We start from the raw sequence: 24431 nt of genomic DNA on the forward strand, positions 1-24431 counted from the left end.
TCCTAAAATGTATATGGAAAAGATCCAGAATTGCCAAAGCAATCCTGAGAAAAAGGAGCAAAGCTCTAGGTATGTCCTTTCCTTAACTTCAGGTTGTACTGCAGAGCTACAGTAATGAAAGCAGGGTGATACTTGGCACAAAAACCATAGATCAATGAACAGAAGAGAGAGCCCAGAAATAAATCCATACACCTGCGATCAATTAGCCTATGACAAAGAAGGCAAGAAGAGACAATGGAGAAGAGACAGTCTCTTCAACAAGTGGTGCTTCAGAAGCTGGACAGCCACATATAATACAGTGAAATTAGATAGAACCATATACAAAAATAAGTTGCACATATAAAACAAACTCAAATGGTGTAACAACCTAAGTGTAAAACATGACACATAAAACTCTGACAGAATTGTAGCAATATTTTCTTTAAGTCAGTTTGCCAAGGCAAAAAAAAAAGGAGGTGGGGGGGAATAAATGGCACATAATCAAATTTAAAAGCTTTAACACAGCATGGGAAACAATCAACAAAACCAAAAGACAACCTATGGAATGAGAGAAAGTACTTGCAAATGATGCAAATGACAAGAGGTTAATATCCAGAATCCACAAACACCTCGTGTAAGTCAGTATTGGAAAAACAAACAACACAATTAAAAAATGGGCAGACCCGAATCAACATTTCTCCAAAAGAGACATACAGATGGCCTACGTGTACATGAAAAGATGCTCACCATCATAAATTATTAGAGAAATGCAAATCAAAAGCACAGTGACGTGTCACCAGGCTTCAGAGCAGCCATCATCAAAAAGTCTATAAATAATAGATGCTATAGGGGGTGTGGAGAAAAGGGAACCCTCCTAAACTGTTGGTGGGAATGGAAAGTGGTACAGCTAGTAAAGAAAGCAGTCTGGAGGTTCCTTAAAAAACGAAGAATAGAACTATGATCTGCAGACACAGTCCTGAGTATACATGTGAAAAAGCAGTCTCTAATTCAAAAAGGTGCAAGTATCCCAGTGTTCATAACATCGCTGTTTACAATAGCCAAGACAAATAACTCAAGTGCCCATCAGCAGGTGATTGGATTAACAGGTTTTGTGTTTGTGTGTGTATATTGGCATATTACTTGGTTTTTTAAAAAGAATAAAATACATTTCAGCAACATGGATGGACTTAGAGAATATTATACTCAGTGTAATAAGTGAGACAAAACACACACACAATATTATATGTGGGATCAAAAAAAATACAGATGATTTCAGACTCAGATGTAGAAGACAGACTTACAGTTACCAGTGGGAAGAGGGGAGGGAGCAGCGAGTTAGAAGCACGGGATGGTTAACCGATACAAACTGCTATACCTGAAATAAATAAGCAACATGGACGGACTTAGTGAATACTGTGCTTAGTGAATTAAGTCAGACATAGAAAGACAAATACTATGTGATGTCACTTGAATGTGGAATAAAAAAATACAAGTGATGCTACAAAACAAAAACAGACTCAGGTGAAGTAGATGAATACATAGTTACCAAAGGGGTTGGTTAGGGACAACAATGAGGAGTATAGGGGTAACAGATACAAATTACTACACCTAAAATAAAGCAGCAAGGATTCTACCACATAGTACAGGGAATTATCTGGTGTTTCCCTGGTGGCTCAGTGGTAAAGAACCCATCTGCCAGTGCTGGAGACACAGGAGACACGGGTTGGGAAGACCCCCTGAAGGAGGACATGGCAGCCTCCTCCAGTACGCTTGCCTGGGATAATCCCATGGGAGAAGGACACTGGTGGGCAAAGAGTCACACCCGACTGAGCAGCTGAGCATGCACACACAGGGAATGATATCCAATATCTTGTAATAATCTGTAATGGAATATAATCTGGGAAAAAAACAAGTAAATCGCTGTGCTGCACACCTGAAACTAACACAGGATAGCAGATCCACTATATTCAATAAATATTTTTCCAAAACCTCATGAAGTGTAGTAGAGGCCCCAGGTCCTCACTAGGGTATTATTATACCGAACATTTAAGGAAGGAATACATAGCAGCAGCCCTATACAAAGTCGTCAAGAAAATTAAAGAGATGGGAATACTTCTTAACTTATTTCATGAGAACAGTGTTGCTCTGATACCAAAACCAGACAGAAACACTGCAAGACAAGTGTTATACAGTATCCAAAGTGGGCTTAGAACTAAAACTTTTAAACAAAATATTAATAAATCAAATCCTTTCTTACAAAAAATAAGAGTGCATCATACTCAAGTGAAGTTTATTCTATGAATGCATGAATGATTCAAATTTAAAAATCAGTGTAATTTGCCATATCAAGAAACTTTGAAGGAAAAAAAAAAGACCACCTTAATAGACACAGAGAAAAACATGACAAAATTCATCATCTTTTCATTATAAAACTCAGCAAATGAGGAATATAAGGGAACTGCCTGAAGCTGACAAAAGGCAGCTATAAAAATTCCCCAGCTAATATTACAATTAATAGTAAAAGACTGGTTATGTTTAAGGTAGGAACAAGAAAAAAATGTCTTCTGTTAAAACACTACTCAGCTTTGTATTTGGAGTTCTTAGATAGTAGAACTGGAGAAGGCAATGGCACCCCACTCCAGCACTCTTGCCTGGAAAATCCCATGGATGGAGGAGCCTGGTAGGCTGCAGTCCATGGGGCCGCTAAGAGTCGGACACGACTGAGCGACTTCACTTTCACTTTTCACTTTCATGCACTGGAGAAGGAAATGGCAACCCACTCCAGTATTCTTGCCTGGAGAATCTGAGGGACGGGGGAGTCTGGTGGGCTGCCGTCTCTGGGGTCACACAGAGTTGGACACGACTGAAGCGACTTAGCAGCAGCAGCAGCAGATAGTAGAACAAGCCATACATATTGAAGAGTAAAGGAGTAATATAGACTTTATTCAGTTACAACAAGATTGTTTTTGTAGAAAACTTAAAAGACTGAAGTTTTATCAGGATCAGCACAGATATCAACTGTACATCTATACACTAGTAAAACACCAATAGAAATTGAAAATTTTCAAGTACTATTTACACCAACTTGAAAACCCAAAATACTTGTATGTAAATCTAGCAACAATGTGAAATATTTAAATGGTAAAAATAACTAAACCTAAGAAATTAAACAAGACTTTAATAAATAGAGAAAAGTCAGTGATTATGGGTTAGAAAATACAATATAATAAGGATGTCAGTCCTCTATGATTGATCTATAAATTCAGGACAATCCCATAAAATCCCAGCAGAACTTGACAAAAAGATTGTAAAATTTATTTAGAAAAATAAAACAACTAGAATTGTCAATAGAAATTTGGAAGAAAGAAAAAAGTCATCTCGTTCTACCTGCTGTCAAGACTTCTGATAAACACTGCTGTGAGGACTGTAATCAAGACAGTGCAGTGTTGGTGAGAGGTCGGCCATGTAGAGCGTGGAACAGCAGTGTCCAGAACTACAACCTTTCAAAAAAAAACCCAAACAAACCCTCAACACTGTGTTAGCACCATTTGCAAGTATTTACTCACAGTGAACCAAAAACTTAAATGTGAAATCTAAAACCAAAAGGTTTTTGCTTTAGCACATAGGAAATATTTGTGCCTTAGTCAAAGGCACAAATACAACTCTTAAATACAACTCTAAAACCATGATTCTTTAAAGAAGAAATGTTAATATACTGCTGCTGCTGCTAAGTCGCTTCAGTTGTGTCCGACTCCGTGCGACCCCATAGACGGCAGCCCACCAGGCTCCCGTCCCTGGGATTCTCCAGGCAAGAACACTGGAGTGGGTTGCCATGTCCTTCTCCAATGCGTGAAAGTGAAGTCTCTCAGTCGTGTCTGACTCTTAGCGACCCCATGGACTACAGCCCACCAGGCTCCTCCATCCATGGGATTTTCCAGGCAAGAGTACCGGAGTGGGGTGCCATTGCCTTCTCCGGTTAATATACTGGACTTATTAAAACTCAAAACTTCTACTTCAAATACATTATTAAAAGAAGGAATAAAATGAGCCATAAATTGGGAAGAAACATTTACAAAGTACATATCTGCTAATGGACTTGTATCTACAATATAAATAACTTTCAAAACACAATCAGAAAACAACCCAGTTTTTTAAAATGGGCAACATGAATAGACCTATTGCACCAAAGAAAATATATGGATCCCCAAATACATGGAAAGTTGCTCAGTGTCATAGTAAATTACAGAATGGAATTTAAAACTACAATGAGATGTCAGTAAACAGCTATTAGAATAGCTGAACAAATAACCCCAAAACTAAAGACTAACAATATGATTAATAGGCAAGAATATACAGCAGTTGGAACTCAAGGCATTCCTGGTAAGAATACAGAGTGATACGAATATTATGGAAGATAGTTTGGCAATCCCTTATAAGGTTAAATATACACTTACCATACAACTCAGCAATGTAAGGAAAAAGACGTATGTTTATATAGAAACCTGCATGAGAATATTCAAAGCAGCGTTAGTCATAATCATTCCACATTGGAATTAACTCACATGTCCTTCAGCTGGTAATGGATGAACAGCCTAATCTGTATCCATGCAATGGAATAATACTCCGTGATAAAAAGAAATGAGTTCTTGAATCATGCAGCAAAGGAATCTCCAGTGCATTACACTAAAATACCCATACTCAGAGGCTGTGATTCTCTTCGGACATCCTGGGAGAGCAGCACTATCAGGCAGGAGACAGATGAGTGCTGGGCTGGGTGGGGAAGGTGCTTGAGAACTGGAGGGTTGATACAAAGTGACATGAAGTATGTGGAGATAATGGAATTTTTGTTACTGTGTTGGTAATTACATGATTATTTTGGTTTATGAAAACTAATACAGTTGTACACCTTAGAAAAGGGTGAGATTTACTGTCTGCACTTTGTATCTACTAAACCCAACTGACAAGAAAATCATTAGGTGCAATTAGGAGCATATTGGCCCAACAGTGAAAAAAAAATCAGGGAACCTGAAGACAGGGCAATAGAAATCGAGCATGGTTTGAAAAGAAAGATTAAAACAAGAGAGAGAGACAGAAACCTTTGGGAGAAAGAGCAAACAGCCAAACATACATCTAATTGGAGTTTCAGAAGAGAGAACAACACAGGAAATCATTTCAGAAATACTGGCCGAAAATTATGTAAATTTGATCACAAACAACAACCCCACATGTCTGGGAAATTCACTGCCCTTAGCAGAATAAATTTTAAAAATTTACCAAGAAACCCCCAATTAAGCTAAGCACAGCATGTTTGAACTCCTGGAGACGAAAGAGGCAGCAGCCAATGAGAGGGAGAAACAGACGGGAAAGCTTGTCTCCTTTTTCTGCTCACCCCAAGGTGAGAGTGACAGCTGACTTTCATGGAACTATTGAAAGTAAAAGACAATTTCTGCTAATATGCTGAAGGAAAAACAAAACCCCAAAAATAACACTTAATGTAGAATGTTGTGTGAATTTGTCATTGGTCAACTTGGATTATCCTGGAGAAGGGAAAGGCTACTCACTCCAGTATTCTGGCCTGGAGAATTCCATGGACTGTATAGACCATGGGGTCATACTCAACTGAGCAACTTTAACAACCTGGATTATAAGAATTGATAAGGAAGTTCTTCTGGCTGAAGAGAAATGATACCTGACGGAAATTCAGACCCAAAGAAAGAGAAAGAACACTCTTCTGGTTTAAAAGGCTGTATATTATCTGCCCCTTATCTGTCATTCGGATTTAATCTCATAAGATGTTCTCTTGAACTCACTACTCAGGCAAGTGTTTTCTTGATTTTTTTTCCCCCAATTCTGCCAAACCCATTAATGGATACTAAAGTCAACTGAGACCGTCAGGATGAGTACTTTTTATGAGTGGAGTAGAATGGGACAGGAGAAGGCAATGGCACCCCACTCTAGTACTTTTGCCTGGAAAATCCCATGGACGGAGGAGCCTGGTGGGCTACAGTCCATGGGGTCGCTAGAGTCGGACACGACCGAGCGACTTCACTTTCACTTTTCACTTTCATGCATTGGAGAAGGAAATGGCAACCCACTCCAGTGTTCTTGCCTGGAGAATCCCAGGGACGGCGGAGCCTGGTGGGCTGCCGTCTCTGGGGTCGCACAGAGTCGGACACGACTGAAGCGACTTAGCAGCAGCAGCAGCAGCAGAATGGGACATACCATTACTAAGATTATCTCAGGCCTGTTGGTTTATATACTGGTTGACAGCATAAAATGTGTTTCTTGATCTCTGATGTAGCCCAGAGCGTTTGGAAAACACTGCCCTAACCCCACTGCCTTTACATCTTGAACTTCTAGCTTCTGTGTGTTGTTGCCTCCTGAAAACTTTCTTTTTCGTATCTTGGCATGGCTAGCTTCTCTGCAACTTAAATTTGAGCTCAAACGTTACCTTCTCAGAAAAGCTTTTGCTACCTTTCTAAAAGAGCAAGGTATGTAATCAGTGTCAGAATGATCTTAAAAAAAATCCTCAAACTGAAGAAAATTACTTTTGACCTTACCCTGAGTTTGTATCTGGTATCAGACGGTTCTCAAAACTTGTCAGTAATGGAAAGAAAATGTAGAAAAGCAAATGAACTATGACAGTCTGTTCTAGGTTTTAAAAAAAAAAAAAAAAAAAAACATTGCTAGATTTCTCTAGATCTCTTTACCTGGAGTTCAGATGCTCAAAGGTTTCTTTTTTCTTTTTTCCCCAATTAGCATCTTTCATTTCTCTCCTGCTTCTTCCCTGGGATTACTTCACACTAGTCTTTCTGGTCCCGTGTAGAAGCGGCTTTCCATTAATTCTGGAATTTCTCAATTTTTCAGTGGTCAAATGTGTATATCCAGCCATTGAATATGGAACCATAGTCTCAGGATTTGGACCAAAATATTACTACAAAGCGACGGTTGTACTTAAATGCAATGAGGGTTTTAACCTTCATGGCAACAGTGTAGTTGTCTGTGGTGAGAACAGTACTTGGGAGCCTGAGCTACCAAAGTGTATTAAAGGTAAAAATACTATCTTCCTTTTGTTTTTGTTCTTTATTTCTTTCACATTAAATATCAATGATGCAAGAAAAACTGAAGAGAAACAATGTTCATATTTAACTGTGTTATATTCATTTCTATGATAGTTGTATGACTTCAAATTCACAAGAAATCCGCTGCAGCGATTTTCTGTCTTTGTAGGGTCTTAGCATTTCACGTACATAACACAGGTATATAAATGTCTCTTGCTAGGCATTCTTAAATGTAAAAATGGATAGCAGTCATTTTTCAGGGTAAACTGAAGCGTAGGGAGTTTTACCTAAATAAGTCAAGAATGAAAGGCATAATTCATGTGAATGAAAAGACAGTATTAATGCCCAGATTTTTGATTCAGTCTCCATTATTTTGTTTTCTAGTGTCGATTCCTCCCAGCACCCAGTCTCCAATTCCCAGTACCCAACCTCCAGTTCCCAGTGTCTCAGGTTTAGTAACTTCCTACATATATTTTTTTCAAAAATCTTTTAAATTCCTGGTGAAAATGCCAGTAGTAACTCCCAAATGTTTGATCCTATCTGCATTTTTTTTTTTTTTTCCAGTGTCGACTCGCAGCACCCAACATCCAGTTCCCAGTGTCTCAGGTTTAGTAACTTCCTACATATATTTTTTCAAAAATCTTTTAGATTCCTGGTGAAAATGCCAGTAGTAACTCCCAAATGTTTGATCCTATCTGCGTTTTTTTTCCCCCAGTGTCGACTCGCAGCACCCAACATCCAATTCCCAATGTCTCAGGTTTAGTAACTTCCTGCTTATATATTTCAAAATCCTTTACATTCTTTTGATCTTTTTTTCAAAGTCTTTTAAATTCCAATGATTTATACTCATTTATCAATTTTAGTAATGAAATATTCACAGCCTTTTTAGTTCTTAGATTGAGTGATTCTAAAATTATGTGCAGTCTGCAGATACAAGCAGATAGCAAGTTAAGTCAACTTTAATATGTTTACTTATGTGTAAAATGATTTCAAACCTTCCTTACTTGAGTTCAGTTCAGTTCAGTTGCTCAGTTGTGTCCGACTTTTTGCGACCCCATGGACTGTAGCACGCCAGGCCTCCCTGTCCATCACCAGCTCCCGGAGTTTACTCAAACTCATGTCCATTGAGTCGGTGATGCCATCCAGCCATCTCATCCTCTGTCGTCCCCTTCTCCTCCTGCCCCCAATCCCTCCCAGCATCAGTGTCTTTTCCAGTGAGTCAACTCTTTGCATGAGGTGGCCAAAGTATTGGAGTTTCAGCTTTAGCATCAGTCCTTCCAATGAATACCCAGGACTGATCTCCTTTAGGATGGACTGGTTGGAGGTCCTTGCAGTCCAAGGACTCTCAAGAGCCTTCTCCAACACCACAGTTCAAAAGCATCAATTCTTCGGCTTCCTTACTTAGTGACAGTAAATTTAAAGTGGGATTCATTTAAAGCACTTAGCATAGCCCCTGGTATCTATAAAGCTCTTAAAAGGCAGCTTGTACCAGTTACACTCAGATTAATATTAGTGTAGAGGAAGGTCCACAGGTTCTATTTTTTAGCATGTATGTTTTCTGTGTCATCAACACGGATGATTTATTCATTTTAAAAGTGATCTCTCGACACCTGTACAGGGTGTCTTCTGGGTCCAGGACTGTTTCCTTTCCCAGGTTGACCAGCTTGGTTCTTTTTTATAAACTGGGAGACTACCATTGTCTCTAGAATGAGACTAGTATTTCTACCACCTCCGTCACTCTCCCACTCCTAACAATTATTGTTTTTCTCTTTACTGAGCATTTTTTGTTTGTTTTGGATGTTTTTGTTTTTTGAGGGGGAAAGGGGGAATTGGCAACAGAAAGTAAGTGGTATAACAACTAAAAGGCAGAAAAAGCCCTTGTTTATTGGAATGAAATGGAGGAATTCTAGCAGGGGCTGCTGATCAGCTCCTCTGCCTGAGACTTGAATGAGTATTTTGATATGTTGGAGGGAATTGTTTTCCTAAGTTCAGGGCTGCTATCTCTGGCTTGTATTTAGTTGCCGCAGAAGCTAGAGACTAGAGGAAGGGTGGAAAGAGCATCAGTCGGGCAGACTTTTAAAGAGTTGACATAAAGGAAAGTGAAAGTCAAGTCGCTCAGTCGTGTCCGACTCTTTGCGACCCGGTAGACTGTAGCCCACCAGGCTCCTCCGTCCATGGGATTCTCCAGGCAAGAATACTGGAGTGGGTTGCCATTTCCTTCTCCAGGAGATCTTCCCGACCCAGGGATCGAACCCAGGTCTCCTGCACTACAGGCAGACGCTTTAACCTCTGAGCCCCAGGGAAGAGTTGACATAAGCATTTCATAAAGGATTTATAAAGCACTGATACAGTTTAAAAGAAGAGTTCTGAGGACAGATGTACAGTGAAGATAAAACTATGGATTATTTTAAAATATCAAAAAATCAAAATTCCTCATGAGACTGTCAATCATTTTCTGTCATCATTTAGTATGAAAAACATCATTAGCAACATATAACGGTGGTCAAGTAGATCTGATTTTGCAAATATGAAAAACTGTAGGCAAAATACTAACTGGAGAAGGATACAAGTTATGCAACAGGAAACTATATGGACGGTATTTTTTTAAAGAACCATATGTTTATTCTGAGCACGTTTTTTTTATGGTTTGTCATTAGTTAACTTCTAGGATTTCCACTGTATACAAAGGCACAGGGAACATTCCCGTGCAACATTCTTGTGCACTTCGGTAAACATGTGTTTAGGTTAGCTTTACAGAAGTAGAATTGCAAAATTTAGGGAGTACATGTATTTTTCATTTTGAGAAATAATTCATTTTGAGAATCTTTATAAAAAATCAAATACCAGATTTAAATCCATAATTTTGTATGGATAAGGCTGGAGAATTGAATCTAATTTTCCATTCCAGATTCCAAGCCCACTTCTCCAACCATGACTTCAGGACTAAGTCATCCAGGTTCAGTGGCTGAGCTTTTTTTCCATCTACACTTATTTATTCATGTCCTTCTTTAAATTGTTCTACATAGCTTCTGAAATTTTTTCAGTGTTTGTGGGTTGTACCTTCTTTTTTCATTCTGATTTTGTTAATTGGGGCCGACTTTTTCTTGATGATTGTGGCTATGTGGCTGTAAACTTCCCTCTTAAAACTGCTTTTTGCTGCATCCCATAGATTTTGGATTTGTTTTCTTGTTTTCGTTTTCTCCAGATATTTAAAAACTTTCTTCCTTGATTCAATCAGTGATCCATTCTTGTTTAGTAGCATATTGTTTAGCCTCCACAAATGTGCTTTTCTGTTTTAGTTTTAAGTATAATCACATCGAATCCATAGGGTTATTCTGACACCACACTAATGATAAATTTGCTTGCTGTACCACAGAATATTGTCCTAGGAAATGTTACTGGACAAGAAGTAGAATGCTTTGGTATTGAATATAAATTTATAATATTTTGATACTACTTTTAATGACAAACATTAATGTAGTTTATATAAGGAGAATGAAATTATAAGAGTTTTTGTACAAAGTGAAAAAAATCAAAACCTGTGAACTTAGAGGACATTAAGCTCTATTGTTTTTTTTTTTTTTTTTAACTTGCATTTTTTTCCTTTTTTCTAGGACATCCCCCCCGTCCTACTGATGCATCACCCCCTAACGGTGCTGAGGGTTTAGGTATTATTTTGTTACTGATTATAACTCTGTGTCATAAGGCCCTAGTTTTCTATGTGGAAATATTACCATTGTCTATAATTAGAGAAGAAACAACATGTTAAAAATTGGTGATAATTGTTCAGTTTGTAGTTGTAAAATTGCACGTTTTAAGGAATTTTAAAGGTGCAGATCCTATGACATATTTAAGGGGTACTTTTAGACACATGTAGATAATACAGATTTTAGGAGGGTGCTCAACTTAGGATACCTAATAATAAGTTTACTTTTTAAAATAATAATATGGCTATACGTAGTCTAACACATATAACATTTAAGTTATTTTCCATGTAATAGTTTTACTTTATAATGGCAATTTGTAGATGAATTTTCTTTCTGTTGGTACCTTGTGAACAAAAGGCTTGAAGTACTATTGTTGGATTAGTTTTTCTATACAAGGGTGGGGTAGCACACTTAATGTTTGCACACGTAGTTCACACAGTATGTGTTAGAGAACTTGATGGAAGTATAGTTGTGGCAGTTACATGAAGTATAAAGACTTACTGATAAGGAAATGAAGAAAAATAGTTTATTATTTTTAGACTAGTTTAGTTATACTATTTAGTTAGTCCTTTTATAAAATGCACTTTGGGCTTGTTATATTTTCCCTGTGAAAACTGTGGTCACACTGGCACTCTGCCAAGAGAATCCAGTGCCATCTCAGGATGTTTACATTCGATAATGTTTATGGAATAAAAAGCAGAGCTGTACATGACATTGTATGCTGTGTTACCTGCTGTACGTTATAGATAATAAAAGTAATGGCAGTTTAGAAGCAGAGGTGCCAGTGACCAGCGTTTCTAAGAATTAAGATTTGGTGGTATATTCAGTGCCCTCCGGAGAGTCAAAAATGCATGTTTACGCTTCTGTGCCTAGTGTTATCATGTGCCCTGGTGTTCCCTTTACAGTCTTAATTTGCATTACTTTCAGCGAGTCTCCCTAGGGAGTTAGGGCCACGTCTTCATCTGGGGAGAAAGTGGGGTAGGAGCTGTGGTGATATGATGAAGACTCTTGATGGGTTCAGATTTATCCCACAGACTTCAGGGAAAAATAGACGTTAAATGTCTAACTTAAAGTCATAAGTAATGAAAGAACTGAATGTCGAACTAAACCATCCATAGTTGGATACTCACATTTTAAAAATGGTTTGCCTCCGAACTAGTGAATTCTAATTGTTAACCTTCACTAAATAACCTGGCATGGTAGCCAGAGCAAACAGCAGTGAAAAGTGAGATTCCTTATTAAGAGTGTCACAGAGTTAGTGTCCTGACTCTGGAATCTGATCAGAAGGGTTCTGTGGTGCAGATAACCTGGAAGCACGAGCAGTTGTGCTTAAACTAGATTGGCAGGTTTGTTTCTCTGTAGTTACGGATGGTCTGGTGAAATTAAGGTGCAGCCGCTCCTAGGAGATCCCAGATACTCACTTATCTCCCAAACTGTTTTCATTTTTCACAGGTGCAGGATACATCGTGCTCGTCATTGTTGCTGTACGTAAGTGTCAACAAGTTTGATACCAATGGAATCAAAACATTGCTCTGAAGAAGTGTAGTTTTGTGTTTTTTTTTTAGGGTTTTTCAGTATTTATAGCTTTATAGCTTGAAATTAAGTAAAACAGGAAAACCTGACTTTTTACATAATACACTACCTTGTATTAGTATTACTCTATTCCTGTCTATTCTGCCTGTCCACATACTCACAAACTCTAAATAATATATGTTGTTTCAAAGGTGAGTTTTTTTCATATGAGTTTTCATCCCAAATATGTTTTGGGTAATTTTATAAATTAATCAAGAATTTCTCTGACTTACTGTATACTGTTTAATCCAAAGAATACAATATACTGAAGAGTCCAAATGGAATAGAAATGTATATGTGCTTAAATTAGATACCATTTTCTGGCCATGGGTATCTGAAAGCCAAAAATGAAAGCGTTAGTCACTCAGTCATGTCTGATTCTTTGCAACCCCACCAGGCTCCACTGTCTGTTCTAGTCCAGGCAAGAATACTGGAGTGGATTGCCATTCCCTTCTCCAGGGGATGTTCCCAACCCAGGGATTGATCCCAGGTCTCCTGCATTGCAGGCAGATTCTTTAGCATCTGAGCCTCCAGGGAACCTCTGATCAGCATTCATTTTCTTCTGCTAGATTTTGAGTCTTGGCAGCGATTTTTCCTGGTCATGTGACGTTTGTCTCCTGATTTCTCGTAGTTATTGGCGTTGGATTATTGCTCTGCCTGTACTGCTGTTTTTGCAGACAGAGGAAGAAAGGGTAAAGTACAGCATGCTTTTCACCTGTTGCTCCTTCTCACTGTTGACACTCTTTCGTGCAGTTTTCGTTTGTACTCTGTATTACGTGTTTTTTAAAAATTGCTCCTGCTTGAGTGTGCTGTGTGAATTACACATCTTCGCTAAAAATGTTTTCACCTGTTTTTAATATCACTGCCATACGAATAATCTGTGCAGGTCGTGTCAACTAATTATGATGTAAGAAAAATTTCTGTGGGATTTGAGGTATAAGTGCTGAAATGAATCATGGACCGCTTTGGGGTCTTCTCTACTGTAGGCATACCCAACTTCCTAGATTGGACTAATGACCAAGATTACATATAAAATGATTCCCTGTGGAGACTTTGATAGCTGTAGTCACTGCAATTTTGATGGTGAAAGTTTTCAGTTGTCTGTATAATTTAGATAGGTAGTTGTAAGAAGCTACATAGATGTCTCCTTCAGATACCAAATCTGTTTTTTTTCTTTTAGATTTGTTATACAGTTAAACTGGAGAATTTAAAGCAACATCATTTGATTTCCCTCTTATGTTCTCTTAATTTACTAGGTTGAAGTAAAACTGATGGGGTTAAACTAAAAGTTGCTGAGAGGGTAAGATTTACAAGGAACCTCATGAACTTTGTCTTTTTATCTATAAAAATGAAATAAGGGAGAGAGTTAAAATTGCAAAAAGGTACAAATATATAATTTGTACCTTTTAAACGTCATCTTAAATTTTAATGAAGTAATTTAAAATCTAATGAAAGACTTAGAATAAAACTGGAACATAGACCAAGATTAGTGCTTTGATATTTCTCATTTTTCGTGATTTTTTCCCTATTGCTTTGTAAATCAAACTAATAATTAAAAATGAATGGTATTAATGGCTTTATGATATTTATATTCCTTTTATTTTAATCACTGCATTTGGACTATGTAATAAAAGTACATTCTTCACTCATAAAGAGCTAAATATATATTTTTAAATTTCTTGGTAATCTTTTAAAAATAGCCACAGTGCCTTCATTTGAACCTTGAATCTTATATTCATAGAACATATAATATGCACGTTTGATTTCTCTATCAGCAGTGTATTTTAAAACTGCGTATACACAGGCGGTATAACATGGAAGCACCATCAGGGAGATATTTGACAAGTCTAAAATTTGTTAACCAGAAGTAACCTCTAAAGAAAGCAGAACAAAATAGCTTTCTGCTCCTTACTGGCCTTTGTAAAACATCATTACACAAAAATACAGTTTCCTAACAAATATTAGCCAAACTCTGTCTACCAGTGAATGAGTCTTTTAAAGCTAAACAAGTATCTGAGCATCACACCCCCAGGTTAAGGTACCAGGGGCATTAGAGTTCTGAGATCCCATTTCTAAAGAGTTCCCCAGTGAGGCTGCTGCTGCTGGGCCTGGAGGACACTTAGAGAAAGCAGGGTGTAGACTGTTAACGATGTGCCCATGCTCTTTAGCTTTGAAGAAGCACCATCAAGCTTATTGGGAAATGGTTCACCTGTTCAAGACAATCAAGTGGATTGTTTAAAGACTCCACATTTTTGTTGCATGCCTTTTTAAAAGAATGTGAAATAATACCTAACTTTAGTTTGCTTTTCTTTTAAAGAGGTAATTATTTTTATTATTGATACATTTTTTGCACTATTGAATGTCCATTCTCCCCACCCCAAATTGCTTTCATTGCTTTGGAAACTCCCTTACAAGACTTTAAACTATATGCAGTTCCTTCTCTATTTGTAGGGATAAATCTGGAAGCAGGATACCAGGCGCAAGAATTGCTGTTAATGGGAGTTCCCTGGTAGTCCAGTGGTTAGAGCTCAGGCTTTCACTGCCTTGGGCAGGAGTGCAGTTCCTGGTTGGGGAGCTAAGATCCTACAAGCCTCAAAACAAATCAAAAACACAAATTTGCTGTTAAAACTTGATACAAAATGGATTCGATATGAGCTTGTATTTTCGATAATTTGGGAACACAGTTACCCTCCTACAGGATTTATACCAAAGCATGAAAATAAGTAGTTTTTTTTGTGGAGGGGATCTTAGGTCCTTGACCAAGGATCAGACTCAAGCTCCCTGCATAGAAAGAGCAGAGCCTTAACCACCGGGGAAATCCCCTAAGTAGTGTTTTGTTTTGTTTTTTTAAAGATCATTAAATTATGAAAAATGGCCACAAGGTTAAAGCATTTTGCTATAGTTTTCTGTTTCTTAGCTCTCAATGAAGAAGAGGATAGGGTCCCAGGTGAGCTGACAGGCTCCATGTGCACACGCCTTCCTTTTCCTGCACAGCTTCCTTTCCTAACCAGCTCTTCTGCCACACTTTTCAGACTTGGATCCACAGCCCTTCGCTCTCTCCTTTGCTCCTGCCCAAGTCCTGTTTGCATGTCCTGACTATGTGGTTCCAGATGTCTTTTGTTAACATGAATGTTTTCAATTATTTGTGGTGAATATTTTTTTTTCATAAATGGATCATTTTTCTCTGCTTGGGTTAAATCATCACGGGATAAATGAGAGTTTGCTAAGTTCAGTAGAATTATTGAAATAATTTATGTATTTTAGTAATAGTAACTAAATACCTTTTTTCTTTTTTTCCATTAAGTATATTTATTACTTGTGCAATTGTAAACTATGTTATCTTAATAAAGATTGATCGAGAAATGTTGTAACTTTTAAGTTGTCTGCTTAAATGCATCTTACTGAAGCTTTTTTTGGATATACTGTAAATGGTAAATCCAGTTCAGGTGGTGAAGTGTAACGACACGGTCCAAAACTTGAATGGTCAAATTAACTTGAACATTTTTCTGCCTGGTTCTCAAATTCTTAACCATTCAACAAAGGCCTTAAAATTTTTAAGCAAGAACTAGTAAATAAAAAAGATTTTGTAATTAGTTGAGAGAGCATATTTACAAAATTTAGATCCATCCTAGAAAAATGGGAAGTCATGTAATGCTTTATAGAGGTCTTCCCTCAGGTGGAAACAGTTGTGCACAAGAAGAAACTGTCCTTGATGCAAAAGATGCATCTGAAAATGGAGGATGTCATGACATCAGTTTCTGAGACAGTGTTACATGGGATTAATACAGGCCCCATGTATCGCCTCAAAGGCTGTGCTGCTGGAGACCAGGACCGTGTCTCCCCATACACTCTCATTCTGAGAAAACGAGTGTACATTATTCACTTGAGACTAGGCGGTTTCAGAAGTAAACAGATTATATGCAAATTTAGAGTCTGTTTATCTGCTGTATGATCTATAAGACCGCAAGGGTAAAGTTGCTTCTTGCACCAAATTCTTGGTTCAACTTCCTAATGAGAATCAGGAGAGACATAGTGTATGGGCCTAATTGTCAGCTTTACTTCCCTTCTCCCCCCTCATTGATTTTATCCCATTTTTATGCCACTCTTGCTTCCTTTTGGTGTGACCTCACTATTTTATTCAACACTTTCCCCTTCCTCTGTTCAGCATATACGTAACTGGTGAGAGCCACAGACAAGACATTTTATTTCTCTCTGAGAAGAGATGAGAGAAACGTTTGCTTTTATCATTAAAAGGTATCTGCTTTCTGTTGCATTTCTTTTCAGAGATGTCCTTTCTTCTGTAAAATATTTGATGAACATTTAGATATCGATATCCTGAGCTGAGCTAAGTAGACAGTAGACAGCAAGGAGGACATTTGGATTCTGGTTCCCCTTTGTGAGATTATTGATATTTATATTTTCTCCTTCCCTGTTTTAATGTAAAATAATATGCACTGACAGGCTTTTGCTTTGACATAGGCACCAACAGAGAGTAATGACCCCTTGACCTTTGGTCAGACTGTGACAAGTGTTTTATATAGCCATTTCTTCAGGACTGTTGTGGTGAGCAATTCAATAGTTAGGCCTATCAATGAATCCTTGAAGATCACTATATTCTTCTATTTGAAGTGAATAAATACACTTTTTTTTCCCCCTAGTAGTAGTGGAATACTTATTTTCTTAAATAGAAATGCATTATATGAGAAGGATAAATAAGCATTTATATAAACCTAAAGAAACAGCTCTACCTTCTAGCAGCTGTAAATCCAAATCTGGGGGAATTTTTTTAGTCTAATGGGAAATAATCAGATAGTCGGTCCACTTGAAGTTCACTTTTAGGTTTTTTATTGACAGAAACCAAACTACATTTTATGTAATTTTGGTAAAGAATTTCAGTTTCAGCTTGTAAATATTAGTTCTATAAAGGCATTTAACTGTTTCCCTCAGCCACTATATTTTTAGCATATAAAAAATAAACCAGCACCAACAAAAATCCTCAAATTTGATGTGAAATGCATTCCCTTTAGCCATTTAATCCCCTCTATCTCTGGCTCTGAATGAAATGAACTGGAAGTTCTTTTTCTGCCTGAGTGTCTCTGCATAGCTAGGAAGAGAGGAGATAGACTTCCACACTCACGTGCAAGGCACTACCCTAGGTGACAGTCATGAAGTTGAGAGCAGATTCCACAAAGACCAGTAAGATGGACAGTTCCTTAGTAAAAGCAGAGCGATGTCTTTGATCACAGGGGCAGAGGGGAAGACAAAAATATACCAGCTACCCCGCCCTATGTATCTGCTCAGTTCTCTAAGGAGTCCTTTGAGGCTCCAACCAACCAGGAAAGCGGTTTTCAGACAATCTGTGAGCTTCAAATTGTCTGTAAACACTTGAAGTTACCTTAGTGAATGCTAAAGGTAATATGACTTATAACTGTAAGTACTAACTCACTTTCACATTTTAATCATCTTGATGTTATATCCAATGAGTTGTTTCTTTAACTTTATGTAAATGCTTATTTATCCTTCTCATATATTGGATTTCTGTTTAAAATTCTATTTAAGAAAATAAGTGTTCCACTACTATTAGAGAAAAAAAAAAAAATAAGTGTATTCACTTCAACAAATAGCAGAATACAGTGGTGTTGGAGGATTCAGTGAGAGGCCTGACTGTTGAATCGCTCTCCACAGCAGACCTGAGGACACGGCCATGTAACAAGTACCGCGCGTGGCAGCGCCGGCTCATAGTGAAGCCTCCCCTCCAGGGGAATAATGAAGTCTCCGGCGTTCACACGGTCAGCTCTTCATGAGGCAGGCACCCGAGGGTTCGCTGGGCGGGCACACTGTCAGTAACCGGCGCGTCCGCGTTCGGTTGTAGTCTGTCTGCTGTAGTCCGGTTCCGAAGCAGGAGTGGAACTGCGTTTCCCAGCTCCAGAGCTGGTGGTCCTGAGTGGCTGCTGCGAATGTCTAAACTGGTTCCTCCTACGTAAAGTGAGCTCGCGTGCACAGTTACACATCAGAGTCAAAGACTTCATGGGGAAAAAATGTACAACCATGGATGTTGGGTTATGTAAACTATATGAAAGTTAATTTTCTTTTCCCTTTTTTAACATGGCTTCTAGAAAATTCAGAATTCCCTGTCTGACTTGCATTATATTTCTTTGGAAACCGCTGGACTTGAATAACAGGGTTTAGAAAGATGTTCCTTGTTACCAAAAAAAAACAAACACCAAAACTGTGTGATGTGAGTTTTAGTTACTTAGGAGGCTCTAACCAGAATATGTGATTTCCTTGACAGTGAGGTGTAAATGAAGCATTATTGAACGTGAACACTCAGAATCATTACTTTTGTATAATCATCTCAGAGCTGGATTTTAAATTGAATATTACGAAAATGTGCTTCTCTCTATTCTCTCCCGTTGGTCCTAAATTAAGATAGGAGGATATTTACTAAGTATATGTGACTGCCCTGTTTCTTGTCTTGGAGGAAATCCAAGCTACACTACAGAATTAGAAAAAAGAGTTTGTAGAGTGAGCCTGGTTGAACATTGGAATAACTTTAAAAAATCATGTATTTCCTAGTTCAGTGACTCTTACTAGTATGTAGCTTTTTTTTTTTTTTTAATCTTCCCTATTCTAAATGGGCTTCTGGAATTAATGTATGTACTTAATTATTAATTATGTTCATCTCTGATGCTGTCTTCTTAACCTTGCTTCTTAGGAAACCAGAATGTCACAGTACATACTGTTCTATTCCCTTATAGGAAAGCAGAATGTAGCGCTACGTACACCACTTATCAGGATAAAGCAGCCACTGCAACAGAATAGATGAACTGAACCGTTTCCAGGAACGCATGTACCATTCAGCCATGAAAATGAAGGAAACCTTGCCATTTGCCACAATACAGACAGACCTGAGGGGACTTTGCTGGGTAATAAGTCATGTAAAGAAAGACGTGTACTGTCTGATCTCACTTACACATGGAATCGAAAAAAACAAGCTTTCACAGAAGAAAAATGAGATTTGTCGATGTCAGCGGTGGGGGACTGGTGGGGGTGGGTTTGAGTAAAGGTGGTCAGAAAATACAAACCTTCAGTTATAGGGTGAGAAAGTACTGGGGTATAATTACAGCACAGTGGCTACCATGAGTTACTCATACTGTATTTATATTGGCAAGTTGCTAAGAGAGTGGATCTTAAAAAGTTCTAATCACATGGAAGAAAAAAGCTTTTTGTAGTATTGACATTATCAAATCATGCTGTACACCTTAAACTTAACGCAATGCCCTCTCTCAATTTTGTCTCAATACTGAAGGAAAAAAAGTATAAAGATTATTTGCCACTTTCTTACACTGTCAGAAATAAAACTGCTAAGCGATAGCCATAGGAACAGTAAAACATTTTAATGTGGCAGAAGTATAGTCACTATTCTGTAATGCTTCTTTGAAACATGTATGAATTTAGGTTTAAACACCTTGCCTGTTTTTCCTTAAATAGCACTTGATTTATGGGGTAGGTCAACATGGCATTCTAAGGTAGGGAAATGTGTTTGTTTTTTCTTCTATAAGATCTCCAAACTCAGAGAAATATATTGCAAAATGACATTACATTTCATTTGCAAAGAAAGTGATTTTGAAATCTTTTTTTGTTCAGAGGTGATTACCAATTCTTAAGGTTCATTCTTTGAGTTTCTTAACTAAGAATATTACTGGAAAATACTCTTACATTGAATAGATTAAAATGCTATTTTTAAAAATGTGTAACCTCGTGGTAATTTAGAGATGCTATTAAGTTTTTATCTGGCATTTGTTCTTCACCCCTTTTATTTATAATAAGCCAGTCTGAGAAACCAAGAATTCAGCATCAGTTTCAGGCTTCTATACAAAGTTAGAGTACTGTTAGCACCCATGGCAATAATGCCAGCTCAGGACAAAGTGAATGCTGTGGCCTTACAGTTTGCTTAAGAAGAATTCCACTTTGTTATTATTATTATTGTACTATAGTTTTTTTTTTTTTTTAACAATGTTGTGTCTGTTTGTGCTGAAGAATTCTACTCTCTAAGAGAATTAGAATCCACTCTAAAGTCTGGCTCTAGGGGCTTTTCTCTGCCCACTTGGATAAAGATATGTCTGTCTTTACACATGTCATCAGAATGTAAGCAGTTTTGTAGGGAATAAATTCATCAGATAACCTCAGGTTGTATCAGAATCTTAAGTCTTTGTGGGCTCCTCACCTCATCTGTAAAGGGCAGAGTAAAAATGAAGCCCTGTATTTTAGAAAAGCAAACTCAACTCCGTGGATTAGCTGTAGGTCACAGAAAGGGAAGGAAAAAGGAGACAGCTCAGGGGGGGTCTGGACACTCAGGTGGAACAGACCCCAGCCCGCTTCTCTGTCCTCACGCCAACGGCCACAGAGGAGGGACTCTGCTCTGACTCAGATTTTTACAGGTTTTGTTTTACACCTTAAAAAAATTGTTTTTCTTTTTTTTAAAATTTTTTGGCGATACCTTGACACGCAGAGCTATCCAAGCTGAGATCAGACCTGTGCCCCCCACAGTGGAAGCACAGAAACCCAACCACTGGACCACCAAGAAGTGGAAGTCGTCACACTTCATAGTTAGTGGCACACACTGGGCCAAAGAAAAGCTGCCTTACAAAGGTATGAATGAGGACTCGAGGGTGAACAAGAGTAGATGCTGTTTTTCTCCCTGAGGACATGTTTGTAAGGCCCTCTGTAAGTGGTCCTTCCCTTTGTAATCTTGGGTAAGGCACGTGGAAGATGAGTTTGAGCAGAATAAATTCAGGAATTCTGAGACAAATCCAGAGGTGAAGTTTTGCTGCACCCTTTTTATCACATGCTCTTTAAGAATCTAACAGTTTCTCAGAAGCATGGGGGTGGCTGTAGTATGTATTTCTTAAAACCTCAAGGAAATGTTTTCAACCAAAGTTTATTGTGCTTACCAAAATAGGCTTTCACAATAGTTTCCACTTCAGATTTGGTTTTCCAGTGTAACATAGTTATATGTAAGATTGAAATATGTGTACATATAAATAATGTTCTGTCTGCAAATAACTTGTCAATCACTTAAATATATGGAGAAACCATTTTTTTCTAGAAATGTCTGTCTGAATGAGAGGGAAAAGTGTATTTGAATTTAAACTTAAAACTGCAAGAGTGAATCCCCAGTGGAATGAGACGTCTCATGTCTGTATTGTTTTCTGAGAATTGAACCTTTGAGTCTGTTTAAAAAATAATATGTCATTATGGAGAAGTTTCATTTGTGATGGTGCATTTATTTCTGGAGTGTTTTATCTCAGATGAGAGTGCGCCTCTAATCGGGCCCACCTTCTGGAAGCGTTCCCCTCCCACAGTCACCCCTTCTAGCCCTCCAGTCTCAGAGCCTGAAGTCTGTCCAGGCTTCCCCCCTCCCAGCCTGCCTCGCGCCTCCCCTGCTCACGGCGTTCAGTCCCACAGTTAGCCGCAGCATAACGTTACCCGCAGCATAACGTCCATTTCATGAAGCTTGAAAACTTGCTGCACTTAATGCCCAGCTTTTCTCCACCTGCAGCACTTCACATAGCCTGCTCTCAGCCAGCCAGGCCACCCAGGCCACCCATCCTGTGCTCACTGCTGTACTCCTGGCTCACTGTTGCCTGAAGGCCTCTGGTCCTGTCTGATCCTGGGCATCACTCAGGCCCAGTTCACAGAGCCCGTCGTGTGCAGCCCCTCCTGATTCCCGCCTGGCTCTCAGCCTTCATGATTTCCTGGCCTTGAGGGAACACACACGTCTATGTGTGTGGTGGAAGACGTATCTTCCATATCACTTTTATGCACGGGTGTAGCTGAGTAAAAACCCGGGTCCCAACCATGAAAGCACAGCATGTTTCTGAAGCACGGCTGCACTCTGGAATCCCCTGGGGATTTTTACTAATGCCTGGGTGCCCCCCCCGCTCCCCGTCATGCTGTTGACCTGGGGTGTGCCTGGGCATTAGGTATCTGTAAAGCTTCCCAAGTGACTATAATATACAGCTAAGGGAGAACCTCTGCGTTAGTGGTTCTTCAGCCTCAGAGTCCACGTCTGCATGTGAACTTGCACATACAAACTTGTAACGACAGAGGTGTTTATATCTGCAAGAAAAAAATGTGTTTTTGTAATTCAGCCTGTTAAGTCAGAAAATGACCAAGACTTGAATTAAGATCTTGTCACCCAGCTAATCCAAAGAAGCTATCTGGTTAAAAAGAAAGGAAACAATCTTTATAATGCCAACGCTGAGAATTAGCTTGGCTATAAAGAAAACATTTTGCCAAATTTTATTTACCTGTAACCTGAGATCCAACCAGTCCATCCTAAAGGAAATCAGCCCTGAATGTTCATTGAAAGGACTGATGTTGAAGCTGACACTCCGATATTTTGGCCACCTGATGCGAAGAGCTGACTCATTTGAAAAGACCCTGATGCTGAGAAAGATTGAGGCAGGAGGAGAAGTGGACGACAGAGGATGAGATGGTTGGATGGCATCACCGACTCAATGGACATGGGTTTGGGTGGACTCCGGGAGTTGGTGATGGACGGGGAGGCCTGGCATGCTGCGGTCCATGGGGTCACAAAGAGTCGGACACGACTGAGCGACTGAACCGAACCGAACCTGAGACTACTGTAGTATTTTTGGCTGGGCCGGGTCTTCTTGCTGCACAGGGCTCTCTAGTTGGAGGAAGCAGGGCTCCTCTCTGGTTGTGGTGGCAGGCTGCTTCTGTTGGGGCGTGGGCTCCACGGTGCACGGGCAGCATAGCTTCTGCCACGTGGTCTTGGTAGTTGCCCTGCGACGTGGACTCTTAATCAGACCAGGAACCGAACCCTGCACTGGCGGGCAGATTTTTAACCAGTGGTCCTCCAGTTGCTGTATTTTTTTTTTTTTTTCTTTTTCATAAGATATACCGGGAGAGCTTTTACGGTGATAATGAAAAGTCTTCGTCTTCCAGAAATGATACAAAACTGAAAAGTGTTAGTCGTTTATTCCTGTCCGACTCTGCGAGTCCATGGACTGTATACCCTACCAGGTGTCTCTCCGTGGAATTTTCCAGGCAAGAATGCTGGAGTGAGTTACCATTTGATCTTCACACACATTTGTGGATGGGGTGGGGAGGGGACGTTGTTTGCTTTTCCCAGTCTGCATTGCTTTCATCACTTCCAGGCTCATCTAGAAAACCTTACCCTGGCATAGTGCGGACAAACTTTAAAACCACCACACTGCTGCCCTCCTGTGGACTGCGAGGGCATCTGACACGTTCTCTGCGTAGTTCAAACTCAGAGGTTTTAGTCACTGCTGAGATACATAGAAGTCATTTTCAACTTTAATTAACTAGCTCTTTTCTACTTACCTTCTAAAGAATTACCTTTAAAAATGGCTAACCTCAGTCCCTTATGGCTTACATATGGGGGAAGCGTAATATAGGGGTCTGTGGTCAATAAACTTATCTTCCTTTCCTCTGGTGTACATACCACCAGAAGGTGACCACATCGATCCACGTCTGGATGACACTGAGAAAGTTCCCCACCCCGATTCTTCACCTGATGGTTCGAGAAGACCTGTACGGGGTGATAAACAAGTGGTTGTGGCGTAGTCAAGTCGTGTCGGACTCTCGCAACCCTATGGACTACATCCCACCAGGCTCCTCTGCCCACGGGATTGCCCTTTCCTTCTCCAGAGAACTTCTCAACCCAGGGATCAAACCCAGGTCTCCTGCGTTGCCAGCAAATTCTTTACTGACTAAGCCACCCAGAAAGCCATAAACATGTGGTAAAACTTAGGTAGACCCATGCCCGGCAGAGCATTTTCTAAGTTGAAAGCATGGTCACAAAAGCAGACTCAAGATGTCTTCAAAATAAACACTGCTCAGCAATCTATTAGCACAAACCACCTTGGGATGCTAATTTTAGCTAAAAAGCTGTCAACCTTCAGATGAATAAAGAAAAATAATCCTCCATGAGTGGCCCTTCAGTTACAACCAAGGGGCTTTCATTTTGCTTCTCATGACACAGCCATGAGCACTTGTTTAAAATTAAGCATTCATGAGAACTCCAGAAACTACTTTCATGGAAAAGATGTCCCAAGTCATT

At 39.1% G+C, this 24431-nt stretch overlaps 1 protein-coding gene across 6 annotated transcripts in view; it reads left to right on the forward strand.

Annotated features, from left to right (window-relative positions):
• Positions 1-21584, forward strand: part of CD46 (CD46 molecule) — a 39004-nt gene extending 17420 nt beyond the window's left edge. The window contains exons 6-13 of one of the 6 annotated variants that reach the window (XM_070384697.1): positions 6847-7029; positions 7425-7490; positions 7605-7646; positions 7756-7797; positions 10655-10708; positions 12200-12235; positions 12951-13011; positions 19078-21584. In XM_070384697.1, coding sequence (XP_070240798.1) covers positions 6847-7029; positions 7425-7490; positions 7605-7646; positions 7756-7797; positions 10655-10708; positions 12200-12235; positions 12951-13011; positions 19078-19141 — 548 coding nt within the window. In that variant the 3' untranslated portion in view covers positions 19142-21584. Of the gene's footprint in view, positions 1-6846; positions 7030-7424; positions 7491-7604; positions 7647-7755; positions 7798-9948; positions 9997-10654; positions 10709-12199; positions 12236-12950; positions 13016-16484; positions 16574-19077 lie in introns of those variants that run through there. The other 5 variants (XM_070384696.1, XM_070384700.1, XM_070384699.1 and 2 more) reach the window with 5 other exon arrangements.
• The last annotated feature ends 2847 nt before the right edge of the window (positions 21585-24431 follow it).

The sequence above is a fragment of the Bos mutus genome, chromosome 16, assembly GCF_027580195.1.
Source record: "Bos mutus isolate GX-2022 chromosome 16, NWIPB_WYAK_1.1, whole genome shotgun sequence".
In the NCBI taxonomy this organism is placed as follows: domain Eukaryota; kingdom Metazoa; phylum Chordata; class Mammalia; order Artiodactyla; family Bovidae; genus Bos; species Bos mutus.